This window comes from Gopherus evgoodei, chromosome 14 (assembly GCF_007399415.2).
Source record: "Gopherus evgoodei ecotype Sinaloan lineage chromosome 14, rGopEvg1_v1.p, whole genome shotgun sequence".
NCBI classification, from domain to species: Eukaryota; Metazoa; Chordata; order Testudines; family Testudinidae; genus Gopherus; species Gopherus evgoodei.
The window spans coordinates 19,348,037-19,362,763 of NC_044335.1; the positions used below are offsets into that span (position 1 = coordinate 19,348,037).

Below are 14,727 nucleotides of genomic sequence, written 5' to 3' on the forward strand. Positions count from 1 at the left end.
ATCTGGGCATAAGCTTTCATTGGCTAAAGCCCACTTCATCATATGCATGCAGTGCAGATCACATCAGACCTAAAAGTCGCAATTCTTCAACAAAAAAACTTTAAAAACAGACTCCAATGAGAAACTGCAGAACTGGAATTAATTTGGAAACTGGACACCATTAAATTAGGCTTGAATAAAGACTGGGATTGGATTGGTCTTTACACAAAGTAAAAACTATTTCCCCAAACTAATTTTCCCCCTACTGTTACTCACACCTTCTTGTCAACTGTTTGAAATGGGCCATCCTGATTATCACTACACAAGTTTTTTTTCTCCTGCTGACAATAGGTCACCTTAATTGATTAGTCTCGTTATAGTTGGTATGGCAACACTCATTTTCTCATGTTCTCTGTGTGTATATATATATCTTCCTACTGTATTTTCCACTGCATGCATCTGATGAAGTGGGCTTTAGCCCACGAAAGCTTATGCGCAAATAAATGTGTTAGTCTTTAAGGTGCCACAAGTACTCCTTGTTCTTTTTGCTGATATAAACTAACACGGCTACCACTCTGAAACCTGTAAGTTTTAGCTCTAACATTTCTATAAATATATACATTTTAAAGGCATTTCCTATAGATTCTGATCCTTCCAGCAAACCGTTTGAATTGGTGGTCATGCTATACATGCTTCAATCCAATTTAATTCCTAAAGGCTCAACAAACACAGATACAACATGTAGCTTCTAACATACACAGCCAACATACAGTGGCAAATAAAGGGTTAAACGTGATAGTTAAACATAATAGTCAGTGCCTTTTGCTAACTCTGCTCCCACAGGAAGGCTGAGGGATCCTGACCACAGCAAACAATAGCTGGAATTGTACTGGCGAGAACTAGTTTGGCTGCATCATTTGCCAATAATTTTTAAAACAGATTTAACATTCTTCTGTTTCCTTCACTTGAACAGTATAATGGGGTAGATGGCGGGGGGGAGTGAGGGAGGAGAAGAGCAGATAAGTTTCCATCATAGCCTCAACCACTGAAAGAATTTGTCCTTGTTACCTGCCAAATATGAAACTCCAGACCACAGATCTGGGGACTAACTGTTCAGAAATGACAGCAATGATCTCAGCTCGACATGAACCGTGGCACGGCAACTGCTTTGGTAAAATGTTTCATATTTGCATGGGTGATTAGGAATGGCAGCCTCTGTGCTTTCACCCCTTCTCTCTTCCAAACAGCAACAATACGACTAGAACTCGGAGTTCAAATTAATGCTGCCCTTAGGGGTTGATGGATTGGTGGGGGCCAAAAACAGAACAGCCAGCGTTGATTGAAATATACTTCTATACACACATTATTCTGATGGGCGTGTATCTCTACAATTCCACTTCTAATTGCATTCAAATCAGATTCAGACACAACCGGACTTGTTACAAAAACGTCAAACAGAAATGTTAACTGCTTCTTGCATCAAAGGACTAATTCTTACAAGCACAGGCCTCATACCTGGTCAGTTCCTTTTGTTGTTATGTATACCCCTGACGCTAACAGTTAATAAACCATAAGCAGAAGAGGCAGCCTACCTTCTATGTCATCCGGAGCCGTGGCATAAATGTTAGAAAGGTTAAGCTTCAGTCTATCGGGGCACTCTCTATTTACTGTCAGGCTGGGTGATATCACTAGATCTAGCATTTCCTTATACCTGAAGGAAAACAAAGGAAAAATATAATTTATTGATTAATTATGCATGCTTACTAATTATTCCATTTTTCGCTAAGAGTATAAATATTAAAGCTGATTACCTAAACCTAGGCTTCATATAAATTCTACATAATAACATTCACTAAAGTTTTCATCAAAGGGAAATGCTGAATTAAAATGAAGTATGTGTTTCCTTGGAGATTACACCCATTTGATTAATGTTTCCTTCTCTTCCTGGATTTTGCCATCACAGAATTAAATTTCTGAATCTCTTAAATGCAGTCAGAACAAGCAATATATTTAAGTCTTAGCCACACCTCCTTATGTGTGCAGTGGTATCTGATAAGGCTGTGGGAATAAGAATTAAGGGCTAAATATTGAAGATGAGGGCAGTTAACAATACTATCCAGCCTTAAGATACAACAAGAAGAAAGTTATTACTTGTGATGGGAGAAGTTCAAAGGTCCAGGTTAATTCTAATAACTTTTGGATGTTTCTCTAAAAGCCACTCCAAACCTCTCTGCTTTTCTGACCATCAAGTGGCAAAGTTCCACAAGCACAGACTCTCTCTTGCAAGTCACCTGATTTTGGTTAAACTGGAAATCCACAGGAGCAATTGCTGTCATGTGGGATTCAAGTTTTCAGATGAAACCAGATATATGTGTATATAAAACATTCACACAATGGTAATATAACAACAGATCAGATCAACTAGTTCAGATAAAATAAGGGCCACCACCAGGAACATTGCTCAAACTACACACACACACACCATTTCAAACTTAAGTGCCTAACTTCATGCACCTACATTTTCAGAAGTGCCCCCAAGACCTCCCTTTGAACTACAGTTGCTCACCACCTTTGGAATTTCAGGCTACTTATTTATGGGTCTAGGTACTTAACTTTGGGCACCTAAGTTTGAAAATTTTGGCCACTGAGATCAGGGGTAGACAAAACTAGGGACCCATGTGTCACATTAGAAAAGTGCTGGCAGTTTTACATAAAATAAGTTTCATAGACATCAATCTCCTATAAAGATCGACAGTAGGAATAAGCCACTTGTTTCCTGTGCAGACATGGAAACCTCCCCTAAGTTTTGAACTTCGAAGAAACCCAGTGGCCTATGAGGGCAAGCCAGTGGCCTTAGAAATTTCAGAGCTCAATGAGTAAAGTTGAACTGTTTACAAAAACATGATACCACAGAAATCTGTTTTGCATTGTCAAATACATCAGTTTACTCTGTAGCATTTGAGTCAGGCCCCAAACAAACTATTCAGACCTAAGGATTCAAAGACTTTGCAATATTTTTTTTTCTTTGCACTTCGCAGCCATACAAGCAGCTTGCACCATTTGTCAGGCTTGTCCTCACTCCAGTCTCCCGGAGGCTATAGCATTAACAGAAAGCATGATTCTGCTTTTAGAGAAGTGTTCCAGAGCAGGGGCAGGGAGCAGAACCTGGAAGATGACAGCTGGGTGGGGGAGGGAGATAGAGAGTGGGGGGAGGGGGGAAGAGGTACTTCAAAAGGGTCCCACTGCCCTGAATGGATCAAAAGCATATGGAGGGTCCCAAGTCAGGGCCTGAACCAGCTCACCTTTCTATTTACCACTGAACACATTGTTCAGCTAACTCAGCTGCAGACAGCTCCCTGCTCCACGATAAGGATCTGTCTGTTCAGTAGTAATAAAGGCAGCAGATGGTGTGGCAGCAACTGTGGAGCTGGTATTAAAATGCATAGTACAGTATACTTAGAATGTCATGAAGTTAAAACTTAGCAACATACAAATCTGAAGCCTGGACATTGTATTTCTAGACTAGGCACTTCCATTTGATTATTTTTTCTTTTCTGTTTTGCTTAAGGGAAAATATCAGCATGTAAAGTGACTAGCATGGAGAGATCAAGAACAATAAACTACGCACTTTTCATCCGAGCACTTCCAATCACTTTATAAACAGCGCAAGCCCCTGGGAGGTAGGTTAGTATTGTTATACGCCGGGGTAAGCTAGGCACAAAGAGGCGAAGTGTGTTGCCCAAGATCAAACAGCTGAGACTGAAACAGGATTCAGGAGTTCAGACTTCAAACTCCTCACTCTAACTACGCAACAACTGCTCCCCATCAATTCATACATCTGTCCATTAGGGATGTGTACAGTGCCAACAATGGATACCAGATAGCTTGAATATTTGCATGGGATTTGGATACCAAAAATGTTCAGCCGCATCAACTCCATCTTACAGCCCCTTCTCCCTTTTCTTCCTACAACCTGACACCTTTGGCTTCCCCTCATCTTCCTCCCTGGACTGTCCACACACACCATTACCTTCTAGTACAGTACCACATGTGCAGAATCAAATCTTATGCTTCAGCAAAGCTACCTAACTGTGCACAAACTGGGTGAACTGAAATCAGCAGAAACTTGCCAAATCTGTATGTCCCCTGCTCCATAACTGCAGTGTCTTACAGATACTTTCATTAAAAAGAAAACCTCCCATGTACAGTATTAATATTTTGCATTCGGATTGCCCTTTCACTTGAGGACTTCAAAGGATTTTACATAGCCTCAGAACAGCTTGGCAAGCAAAGTTAAATGCTATTCTTGTTTTACACATGAGGAAGCACAGCAAGACAAAAATCAAAAGGTGTGTGTGTGTGTGGGCTTTTAATTACACCCACAAATAATTGTCTGTGCAGTCAATTGCATTTAGATTTATCTAGCTATCTGAGTTATATGTGGGTGCAAAACTGGCCTCTGGCTTTAAAAATCTCTCCCTACATGACTTGTCCTAGGTCACACAGTGAGTCAATGGCAGAGCTGGAAATGAAAGCCACAAGTTCTGACTCTCTAACCTACCCAATCCAGCGAACTATCCCTACAAAGTCAAACAGCACACTTTGAAGAAACAGTGAAATACATCCTGGTACCGCCATTATTAACAATAATAATCCCATAATGTACAACAGGAGAGCCAGTTACATTTTTGCATGACACATACAAGATTTTACATTTTCCTTTGGTTAGCAGCGTGGTGATCTGTTGGATTGTGTTACATTCACTTGCACAAGCTCAAGAGCAAAGGCAAACATGGGTTCCCTCACTGCTTATGAGATGAAATATCCCTTTTACTGCTTTTCATAACAGTAGTGCAAGCTTCTTCTGTGCCACTCCAGCAACTAAAAGGGAGGGGAGCTTTCCTGTGATCCCTAGTGGGGGAAACCTTGGCAGTTGGAGAGCTGGTATAGCTAGCTCCCATCCTCCTCTCCTGGCAATCCCTAGTCCAGAGGGCATGCTAAGGTGGGAAGGAGGACTAGCCAGAGTCTGATAGGCTCTGACTATCTCCAGACAGCTGGCAAAGCATTGGGAACTGTTGGCATCTTGTGTAAGTTAGAGCAGCCCCTAGGAATTAGGGAGCTGTAACTGACTCCCTTGCAGACCACTCCACTCTGCTGTGCCCAGTACAATACAGAATCTGTCCCTGCGTATTTTAAGAATGCCAGTGACCAGGAGGCAGAGTCCTGAAATTTTCTGGATAAGTTTAAAATATTAAAAGTGCATCCATTAGTCAAATCTGCAAGCAAAGCCTTTAGGTTACTGTATGTTTGTCAGGCTTAACACTAGGCTTTCTATTCCATTGTGAAGTGACATCCAACTGTCTCATTTATATTTTAAAATCTCTACAGCAGAATTAGGAAGGGGAGGAAAAACTATTTAGTTCCAGATCCTAGCCAAGACTGGGATACTCTATACAATTTCTCAAACAACACGCACCGTTCAATGAACTCCAAAATCCCATTATTCCTGACGCTGCCCAGATTGTTGCCAAGTGAATGGGAGCAGATGTTTAAAGGGGGGGGATCTTTTATAATGATTAATGCACTCTAATTACATCATTGTTCAGGGATTTCATTAGCCATTGCCTGATTGATGATTTTTCTATTTTTTTCCTCTGCTCACTTTTGTAATACCAAAGTCATATCCCACTTCCCAGTATTCGCTCTTTATTACTTTTTTTTGCAAATGTTTCAACTCATTTTTCTTAAAATTGTATATTTTGGCATGTGCAAAAAGTTAATGCGTGTAAAATTTGTATGTGCGTGCACAAGTTTATGCTTTCGAGTACTATTACCTCTCTCACACACAGTTACCAGCGTTTGCAAGTGTATCTTGCTAAAACAACATCTAAAAAACAACATTTTGAAAAATTTATGCCAACAATCTAAATAAAATCTTCAGTAAAAAAGGGGAGCCTGGATGAACTTGGGCTCAGCAAAATGACATCTGAGAGTGCAATCTGTGAAATGACGAGTTTTATTTATTTATTTAATACTGCAGACAATAGTTTCTGGGTTGAGTAACATACAGGAGAATCAGCAGTAATGGTTGCTGGATCTGTGCTTTGATTAAAACCAGCAATGGCAGCATGTTGGGCTAAGAGACATCTGGAAGAGCTTTTGGTTTTTATAATCTTTTAAAAAAAGAACCACGTGTGAATTTGGTGCTCAGCTTTTCCATTAGAATCCCCTTCTTAAAAAGCAATATTTTGCTCTGAAAGTCGGCCCACAGTATCTCGGCCAAGAATCCGAAACTTTTCTTTTACTAATGTTTAGAAAAAAAAAACTTTTCGGTCATTTTGAAGTTAGAGAAGCCAAATTAAACATTTTAAGGTTCCAGATTCTTGGCTGAGGTGCCAGGGTAACTTACAAATCACATTTTCTTTTACAATGATGTTTGAAGGCTGCAAATCCAGGCCCCAATTCAAGGCATTCAAAAACGTGCCTAAGATTAAATAAGTGAGTAATCCTATTTCTCTTCAGCAAAGTACTTAAACCCGTGCTTAAGAGCTTTGCTGAATTGGGGCCACAGTGTGCAGACCGAGCCAGACAAGCACTCTACTACTATGGTACTAAGGATCAGATAGATAGTATTCTGAAAAGGTGAAACCAAAAACCAGTCTAGATATTGCAGGTCAGATCCAATTGCAACACAGCTCTGCCGAAAGGGAGGTGTGTGGGGGAGGGTTGTGGCTCTTTTCTGCTCCTTGGATCCCTACGATTTGTTTGACCTTGGGATAATTTAGAGCAGCCCTCAAAATGCTTTAAAAGTTCCACTGATTTTAACACCTGCAGCACCACTAAGTGAGGTTGGGGATGAGGGTGAGCTAGCTAGGAATTCCTATCCCTCCCAGGAGAATACTTGGCTGCCTGTTTGTGCAAAGGAGCTGGAAAAGGGGACAGGATCTGGCTGTGTGTGTCTGCATATTTCGCTTGCCTCTGAAACGCAGCTCTTTCAGGAGCAAGAATACAGTAGCGATTCTGGGCCAGCAGCTCAAAACAATACAAGTTTAAAAGCATGTCTGCAGAGTTACCAAGGTTTTATTTTTTACAAGGCAAACAGGATTTTGGATCCACCACAAGCAAGTGGGAGGGCAGTAGGGGGCCAAGTTTTCACTGGGATGTTAGCAGTGACCAGGACAATAAGCTAAGAGCAGTGGCCCAGTTGCCCAGTGATGAGTAGTGCAAAGCATGAAGGGGTAAAGAAGGGCTTTCAACTGGCCAGCTTTACTATACGTGCTTGTGTAGCAGAGGGTCTTTAGAAGATCTGAATAAGGAGAGGCTCCTGGACCAGCTGAGGAAGGACATTCCATGGACAGAGGGCAGCATGGAAGAAAATGCTGAGACGGTTGTAAGCGAAGCTGGGTGTCAAAGGTGCTGTCAGTGGATGAGCAGATGAGGTGGGGACAAGACAGAAGGGAAGGAAAGAAGAAAGGTGGATCATTAACTCTTTGAAAAAGTCAGCAAGATCCTGCAGAGAGAAGGAGGAGGGCACTGGAGCGGGAGAGGGTTTTTAGGAGAGTCAAAGGTTGCAGAATAAGCTCTGAGAATGGTGGGGAAAGGCCTGCCAAGAGATGGCAACAACCATATGGGGATCCCCTAAAGAAATCTTAATTTTCTCTGGCTAGAGGCCAAATACAAGCTGAAACCACCAGATTTGCCTAACTACGCGCATGTGCCAGCAGAGAGCCCTGGGCAGGATCAGCACGTCTAATCCTTTGCTTTGGCTTGGCTTGGGAGCAGAGGAATAGAAACAGAAGGAACATTTTTGTCTTTCTGCCCTGATTTTGTATGGTTTTACTAACCTCGCTGATGAGTTTCACCTTCCTTCTCCTCCCAAACTGGGAAGAGGGTGACTCAGTAGATGTTACTAGCTTAGGACTACAGACTGGCAGGAGTTTTCATTGTAACAACCTAGAGAGCTTGCTCTTCTGTCTTGCTGATTTCAGAGGGAACCATATTCTTGCTTAAAATGCCCTGGAAAGAGTCCCTCTGATTTCCAGACCAGAAGTTTACAGCAGCTGAAGTAGAGGCAGTCCCCTCCAAAATAGACCCACAAAGGTTTTTTACAAGACTCAGCATGTATCATCACATGACAACTGGGAAAACTAGTTAATATTTATTATATATATTGAAACAAGCATGGTGTGCTGTATGCTATACAGACCAATATGGACCTCCAGCCAGGCCAAATGCTGTAATGATGCCGGATGCATTAAAAACATCTGAAAAGTGAGATGCAAAAAAAGAAGAAAAATGGATCTCTGCTTCTTTATGATACACAAGAAGGCCTGAAAAGATTTTGTCCTTAAAAGAAAGAAAAGGCCAGACGTTCTACTTTCTTTTCCTTTCTTAAAAAAAAGCCATCGGTACATTTTTCAAAAGTTCCTAAAGGATTTAAGAGCCAAAGTTTTATTTTTAAAAGTGACTTAAGCATTGAGGCCCATATCTTAAAAGGTATTTAGGCACTATAACCCACTGATTTCAACAAGACAGGTTCCTAAATCACTTGTGAAAATGGGACTTAGCACTTATGAACATTTGACCTCGTCTATACTGGGGGACTCTATGGTAGCTGGAGACCTAGTGAAATTACAACACCACAAAACATTAAAACCTGAAAAGTTGAAAGAGGAAGAATTTTTTTAGGCAGACAGACTTTAAAATGTTTGTTACCCGTGTTTGTTAATGTATATTTAACGCCAATGCCCAATTAACATGTGGGAGAAAGTGACATCTTTGGTAGAGACTCAACATTCCGCGCCTTCATTTAGGTGGAAGAGTTCACTGTACACATCCTCTGAGGCCCTTCCCATGAATTCCTCCAGCAAACCCAGGAGAGGAAAGTGTGGCTATTGCTGATAATTTCCAAGGTAAGAATGGAAACAAGAAAAAATAGCTTTAAATGCAAAAGTAGTAGCAACCCTTTACCAGGCCTTTTTTTCTGAATAGAAAAGCAGTAAAAAGGGGGCTCAGGCCCTTTTTTATGTTTTCATTTACGCTCCCATTAATAAAAGGCTCCCAGGAATCCAGGCGTGGGCATCACTCACTGACCACCACAGGCATCACCATACAGCTCTCATATGCTTCTTTTAAATGCTTTGCTTCCTTGGATGACGCTGCAGCTCAGACAGCTTTTCTGGCAGGATGTGCCTTCCTAAGAGCTTGTAAAATTATCACACAGCTTGCAGCTTCTATGCAGTTGCCAAATTTCAGCTCCTCTTCTTCACATCCTCCCATGCCAAACAAAAGTCACCAGCAGGGAAAATCACGATTCCCCCTAAGACATCAGCAACGTGAGGAATCCCAATTCCCCTCTGCCTGGACACATCACAAAAGGGAGAATCTTCACAATCTCAAGCCCACCTCCCAAGTTATCAGCAGAGGGAATTCCCAGTACTGAAGATATTGGCTTCTCACTTCCACACACATCAAGTGGAGGCGAGCAGTCCCCTTTCCCTTGTTGCTATGTTCGACTATGCATCACTCTAATATTTGCTCTTTCTGTAACAGACTCTCTGCTCCTTCTGCATCAGGCACTCAGCCAGGTGAAAGATCTCTCTCTCTCATATACATGAATCAGAGCATCCAGTGACGGAAGAAGACCTATTAGCTCACAAAGTCCATCCCCCAATATAGCAGATAAATCTATGCACTAAAGATCTGAACAAGCATAAAGTTAAACCTGAGCTGGCATAAATGCTTGTTCTGCAAGACTGACAATAAGCCGTGACGACGAGATATCATTTCAAGGTGACCCTGAGGGCACTGCAGCTTGGGCTGTTTTCATTCCTGAGAGATAGCTATCGTCTACTGACATGATCAAACTTGATGCAGTGACAGATTTTTCATCTGATAATTCCCTGGACCATTCCAAGTACTAAAAGCAGAGGTGCTCAGAGAAGCTTCTGACTGTTCTGTAGGAACACAAATATGAAATTGCAGAACTACTAATTGTGGTATGAACCTGTTGCTTAAATCAGCCTCTGCACCAGAGGACTGGAAGGTAGCTAATGTGACACTGATTTTTTTAAAAGGCTCCAGAGGTGATCCTGGCAATTACAGGCCTAACTTCAGTACCAGACAAATTAGCTGAAACTATAGTAAAGAACAGAATTATCAGACACAGAGACAAACAAGATATGTTGGGAAAGAGCCAGCACAACTTTTGTAAAGGGAATCATGCCTCACCAATCTATTAGAATTCTCTGAGGGTGTCAACAAACATGTGGACAAGGATGATCCAAACAATATTGTGTACTTGGACTTTCAGAAAGCCTTTGACAAGGTCCCTCACCAAAGGCGCTTAAGCAAACTAAGCAGTCATGGGACAAAAGGGAAAGTCCTCTCGTGGATCAGAAACAAAAGGTAGGAATAAATGGTCAGTTTTCACAATGGAAAGAGATGAATAGTAGGGTCCTCCAAGCAGGGCTGGCTCCAGGCTTCAGCATGCCAAGCGCGTGCTTGGGGTGGCATGCCGCAGGGGCACTCTGGCGGTTGCCGAGAGGGCAGCAGGCGGCTCCGGTGGACCTCCCGCAGGCATGTCTGTGGAGGGTCCGCTGGTCCCGCGGCTCCGGTGGACCTCCCATAGGCGTCCCTGCGGAGGGTCCGCTGGCCCACCGGAGCTGCGGGACCAGCGGACCCTCCGCAGCCACGTCTGCGGGAGATCCACCAGAGCCACGGGACCGGTGAGCGCTGTGCTTGGGGCGGCGAAATGGCTAGAGCCGGCCCTGCCTCCAACGGTCTGAACTGGGACCAGTTCTGTTCAAAATATTCACAAATGATCCGGAAAAGGGGGTTAACAGCAAGGTGGCAAAATTTCCAGGCAACACAAAATTACTCAAGATAATTTAATCCAAAACTGACTGCTAAGAGTTACAAAGGGATCTCACTAAACTGGGTGACTGGGCAACTAAAATGTCAGATGAAACTCAATGTTTATATATGCAAAGTAATGCACACTGGAAAAAATAATCCCAACTAAACATACAAAATGATGGGATCCATATTAGCTGTTACCACTCAAGAAAGAGATATTGGAGTCACTGTGGATAGTTCCCTGAAAATATCTGCTCAACGTGCAGCAACAGTCAAAAAAGCTAATAGAATGTTAGGAACTATTAGGAAAGGGATAGATAAAACAGAAACTAGCATAATGCCACAATTTAAATCCATGGCATGCCCATACCTTGAATAATGTGCAACTCTGATCTTCCCATCTCAAAAAAGATATATTAGAAGTGTAAAAGGTACAGAGAAGGACAACCAAAATGATTAGAGAAATGGAACTGCTTCCATACGTGGAGAGATTAAAAAGTCTGGGACTATTCACCTTGGAAAAGAGTAACTAAGGTGGGATATGATAGGGGTCTATAAAATCATGATGTGTGGCGTGGAAAAAGTGAATAAGGAAGTGTTATTTACTCCTTCATATAACACAAGAACTAGGAGCCACCAGGTTACAATAAAACAAAAGGAAGTACTTCTCCACACAATGTACAGTCAACCTGTGAAACTCATTGCCAGAAGATCTTGTGAAGGCCAAAAGTATAAATGTGTTCAAAAAAGAATTAGATAAATTCATGGATAGGTCCATCAATGGCTATTAGTCGAGATAGTCAGAGATGCAACTCCATGTTCTGAGTGTCCCTAAACCTTTGACTGCCAGAAGCTGGGACTGTACCACAGGAGATGGATCACTTGATAATTGCCCTATTCTGTTCATTCCCTTTGAAGCATCTGGCACTGACCACTGCCAGAAGACAGGATACTTGGCTAGATTGATGACTGGTCTGATCCAGTATGGCCATTCTTATGTTCTCTCTCTTCCATAGCACAAAGCCAGGGCCTTAAGTAACTCTGTTGTGGGGGGCAAATGGCTCATGTAGTACCCAGGACTGTGAGTCACCTTGTTAACCCAGCCCTAGAGAAAGGGAGTCTTTTTTATAGTATCTCAGTGTCAGATCCCTGGTACTACTAGTCTTTCAGCCACTCACGCATTCTTCTCTGAGCTATGCCAGCCCTAGCTTCATTTCGCAGGTTAACAATAGGTGCACCCCAATCCCCGATCCCCCCTTGAATCATTCTCCTGTGATTTCCAGCCCTTGACACTGGACACTCAAAGAAATTCCAGATCCTCTGTACACAAAGGGGCAGTGTACTCTAGTTTACCAGTTTTACCTTAAACCACCACTCCTGTAAACCACTTTGAACTTATGAGCACTTATAAAACAAAACAAGATTTATTAAAGGAAGAATACAGATTTAATTAGAAATAAGAGAGTGTGATGGAAACAAGCCATTACAATACAAAACAAAACATCAATCGCAAACCTTGGTCTATATCTTTCCTATCTGATAAAGTAGATTCTCCCCTGAAAGTTCAGTTAGTTGCAGAGCTGGCTCATTTCCTAATAACCAGGGTCCAAAAGTTCATGGACATTTCCCCCTCCTCAGTGAATGGATCCAGAGTGTATTTCCCTATACTCTGCTATACTGAAATCAATTTTTTGTTTCTATTCACAGCCAGTGCAAAGCTCTGTCTGGTGTAATGGTCCTCTCAGAAGTTTTGATTGTTTGGTGGTGCCTCTGATGGTTTTCCACTGATAGTTTTGGGGGGAGCAAGGCTGCTCAGCTGAGCCTTGCATTATCCTGCCAGCTGATGAGGGAGGAGTGACAACTCCCTCTTGCTTGGATGGGCCACCCCGGAGGCACATTATCTCTTAGTGATTGATTTCTACTCTTAGACCTTGTCTACACTACAAAGTTGCAGCGCTGGTGAGGGGGTTACAGCGCTGCAACTTAGGATGTGTACACACCTGCAGGGCATTACCAGCGCTGCAACTCCCTGTTTGCAGCGCTGGCCGTACACCCGGTCGTGCCTCGGGTGTAGAGGATCCAGCGCTGGATCACCAGCGCTGGTCATCAGGTGTAGACACTCACCAGCGTTTTTGTTGACCTCCGTGGAATAAGCAGGTATCCCAGCATACCTGAGGAAGCTTCTCTGGTAATTAAGCAAACTCCACTGCCCTCCAAGCAGGTCTCCTTCCCCGCGGTGTGCTCTGGCGTTCCCCGACCCCCCCTCCAAGCAGGTCTCCTTCCCCGCGGTGTGCTCTGGCGTTCCCCGACTCCCCCTCCAAGCAGGTATCCAGCCCCGCGGTGTGCTCTGGCATTCCCCGACCCCCCCTCCAAGCAGGTCTCCTTCCCCGCGGTGTGCTCTGGCGTTCCCCGACCCCCCCTCCAATCAGGTCTCCTTCCCCGTGGTGTGCTCTGGCGTTCCCCGACCCCCCCTCCAAGCAGGTCTCCTTCCCCGCGGTGTCCTCTGGCGTTCCCCGACCCCCGCTCCAAGCAGGTCTCCTTCCCCGCGGTGTGCTCTGGCGTTCCCCGACCCCCCCTCCAAGCAGGTCTCCTTCCCCGCGGTGTGCAACAGCGCTGCAGCGTGGCCACATCTAACACCACTTGCAGCGCTGGTTGCTGTAAGTGTGGCCACTCTGCAGCGCTGGCCCTATACAGCTGTACTAATACAGCTGTAATAACCAGCGCTGCAAAATTGTAGATGTAGACATACCCTTAGTCCACAGAGCACACTTTCAATATAAATACTTCATTCCTTAAATATTACCTATACATACATCTCACAATGAAAATGATAAGCCCTGTGCAATGTAATTAGCCTGACCTAAGCCCCACGGTAGACACAATTTGGTTAACAGAAGAATTATTCCATCGACCGAGCTCCTGCCTCTCAGAGAGGTGGACTTACTACAGGGATGGAAGCAGCTCTTCTGTCGCTGCAGCGTCTATGATACAATGGAGCAGCCGATTCTCCTTCTCTCCCTGTATCTTTCTGCTGTTTTTTTCCTCCACAACAGAGGAAGTCTAGGGCCTGGTCTCCACTACGTGTTTAAACCGATTTTAGCAGCATTAAACCGATTTAACACTGTACCCGTCCACACGAGGCCCTTTATATTGATATAAAGGGCTCTTTAAATCAGTTTCTGTACTCCTCCCCAATGAGAGGAGTAGCGCTAAAATCAGTATTACCCTATCGGATTAGGGTTAGTGTGACCGCAAATCGACGGTATTGGCCTCCGGGCGGTATCCCACAGTGCACCACTGTGACCGCTCTGGAAAGCGATCTGAACTCAGATGCACTGGCCAGGTAGACAGGAAAAGCCCCGCGAACTTTTGAATTTCATTTCCTGTTTGCCTAGCGTGGAGCTCTGATCAGCACAGGTGGCGATGCAGTCCCAAATCCAAAAAGAGCTCCAGCATGGACCGTACAGGAGATACTGGATCTGATCACTGTATGGGGAGACAAATCTGTTCTATCAGAGCTCCGTTACAGAAGACGAAATGCCAAAGCATTTGAAAAAAATCTCCAGGCTATGATAGACAGTGCTGCATGACAAGCGTAACGGAAAGCCAAAGAATCAAATGGACGCTCATGGAGGGAAGGAGAGGGTACTGAGAACTCTAGATATCCCACAGTCCCCAGCAGTCTCCAAAAAGCATTTGCATTCTTGGCTGAGCTCCCAATGCCTGTAGGGTCAAACACATTGTCCAGGGTGATTCACAGTATAGATCATCAATTTACCCCCTCACCCCCCGTGAAAGAAAAGGGAAAAAAATCATTTCTTGACTTTTTTCAATGTCACCCTATGTCTACTGAATGCTGCTCGTAGACATGATGCTGAGGCAGTAAAGAGC

General features: G+C 43.6%; 1 protein-coding gene across 7 annotated transcripts in view; it reads right to left on the reverse strand.

Moving 5' to 3' along the window:
* The window catches only part of EYA2 (EYA transcriptional coactivator and phosphatase 2), a 151,327-nt gene that overhangs the window by 94,643 nt on the left and 41,957 nt on the right, over positions 1 to 14,727 (reverse strand). For 4 of the 7 annotated variants that reach the window (XM_030533626.1, XM_030533618.1, XM_030533620.1 and 1 more), the window contains exon 2: positions 1,572 to 1,690. In XM_030533626.1, the coding sequence (XP_030389486.1) occupies positions 1,572 to 1,680 (109 nt within the window). In that variant the 5' untranslated portion in view covers positions 1,681 to 1,690. Of the gene's footprint in view, positions 1 to 1,571; positions 1,691 to 8,694; positions 8,731 to 14,727 lie in introns of those variants that run through there. The other 3 variants (XM_030533621.1, XM_030533623.1, XM_030533625.1) reach the window with 3 other exon arrangements.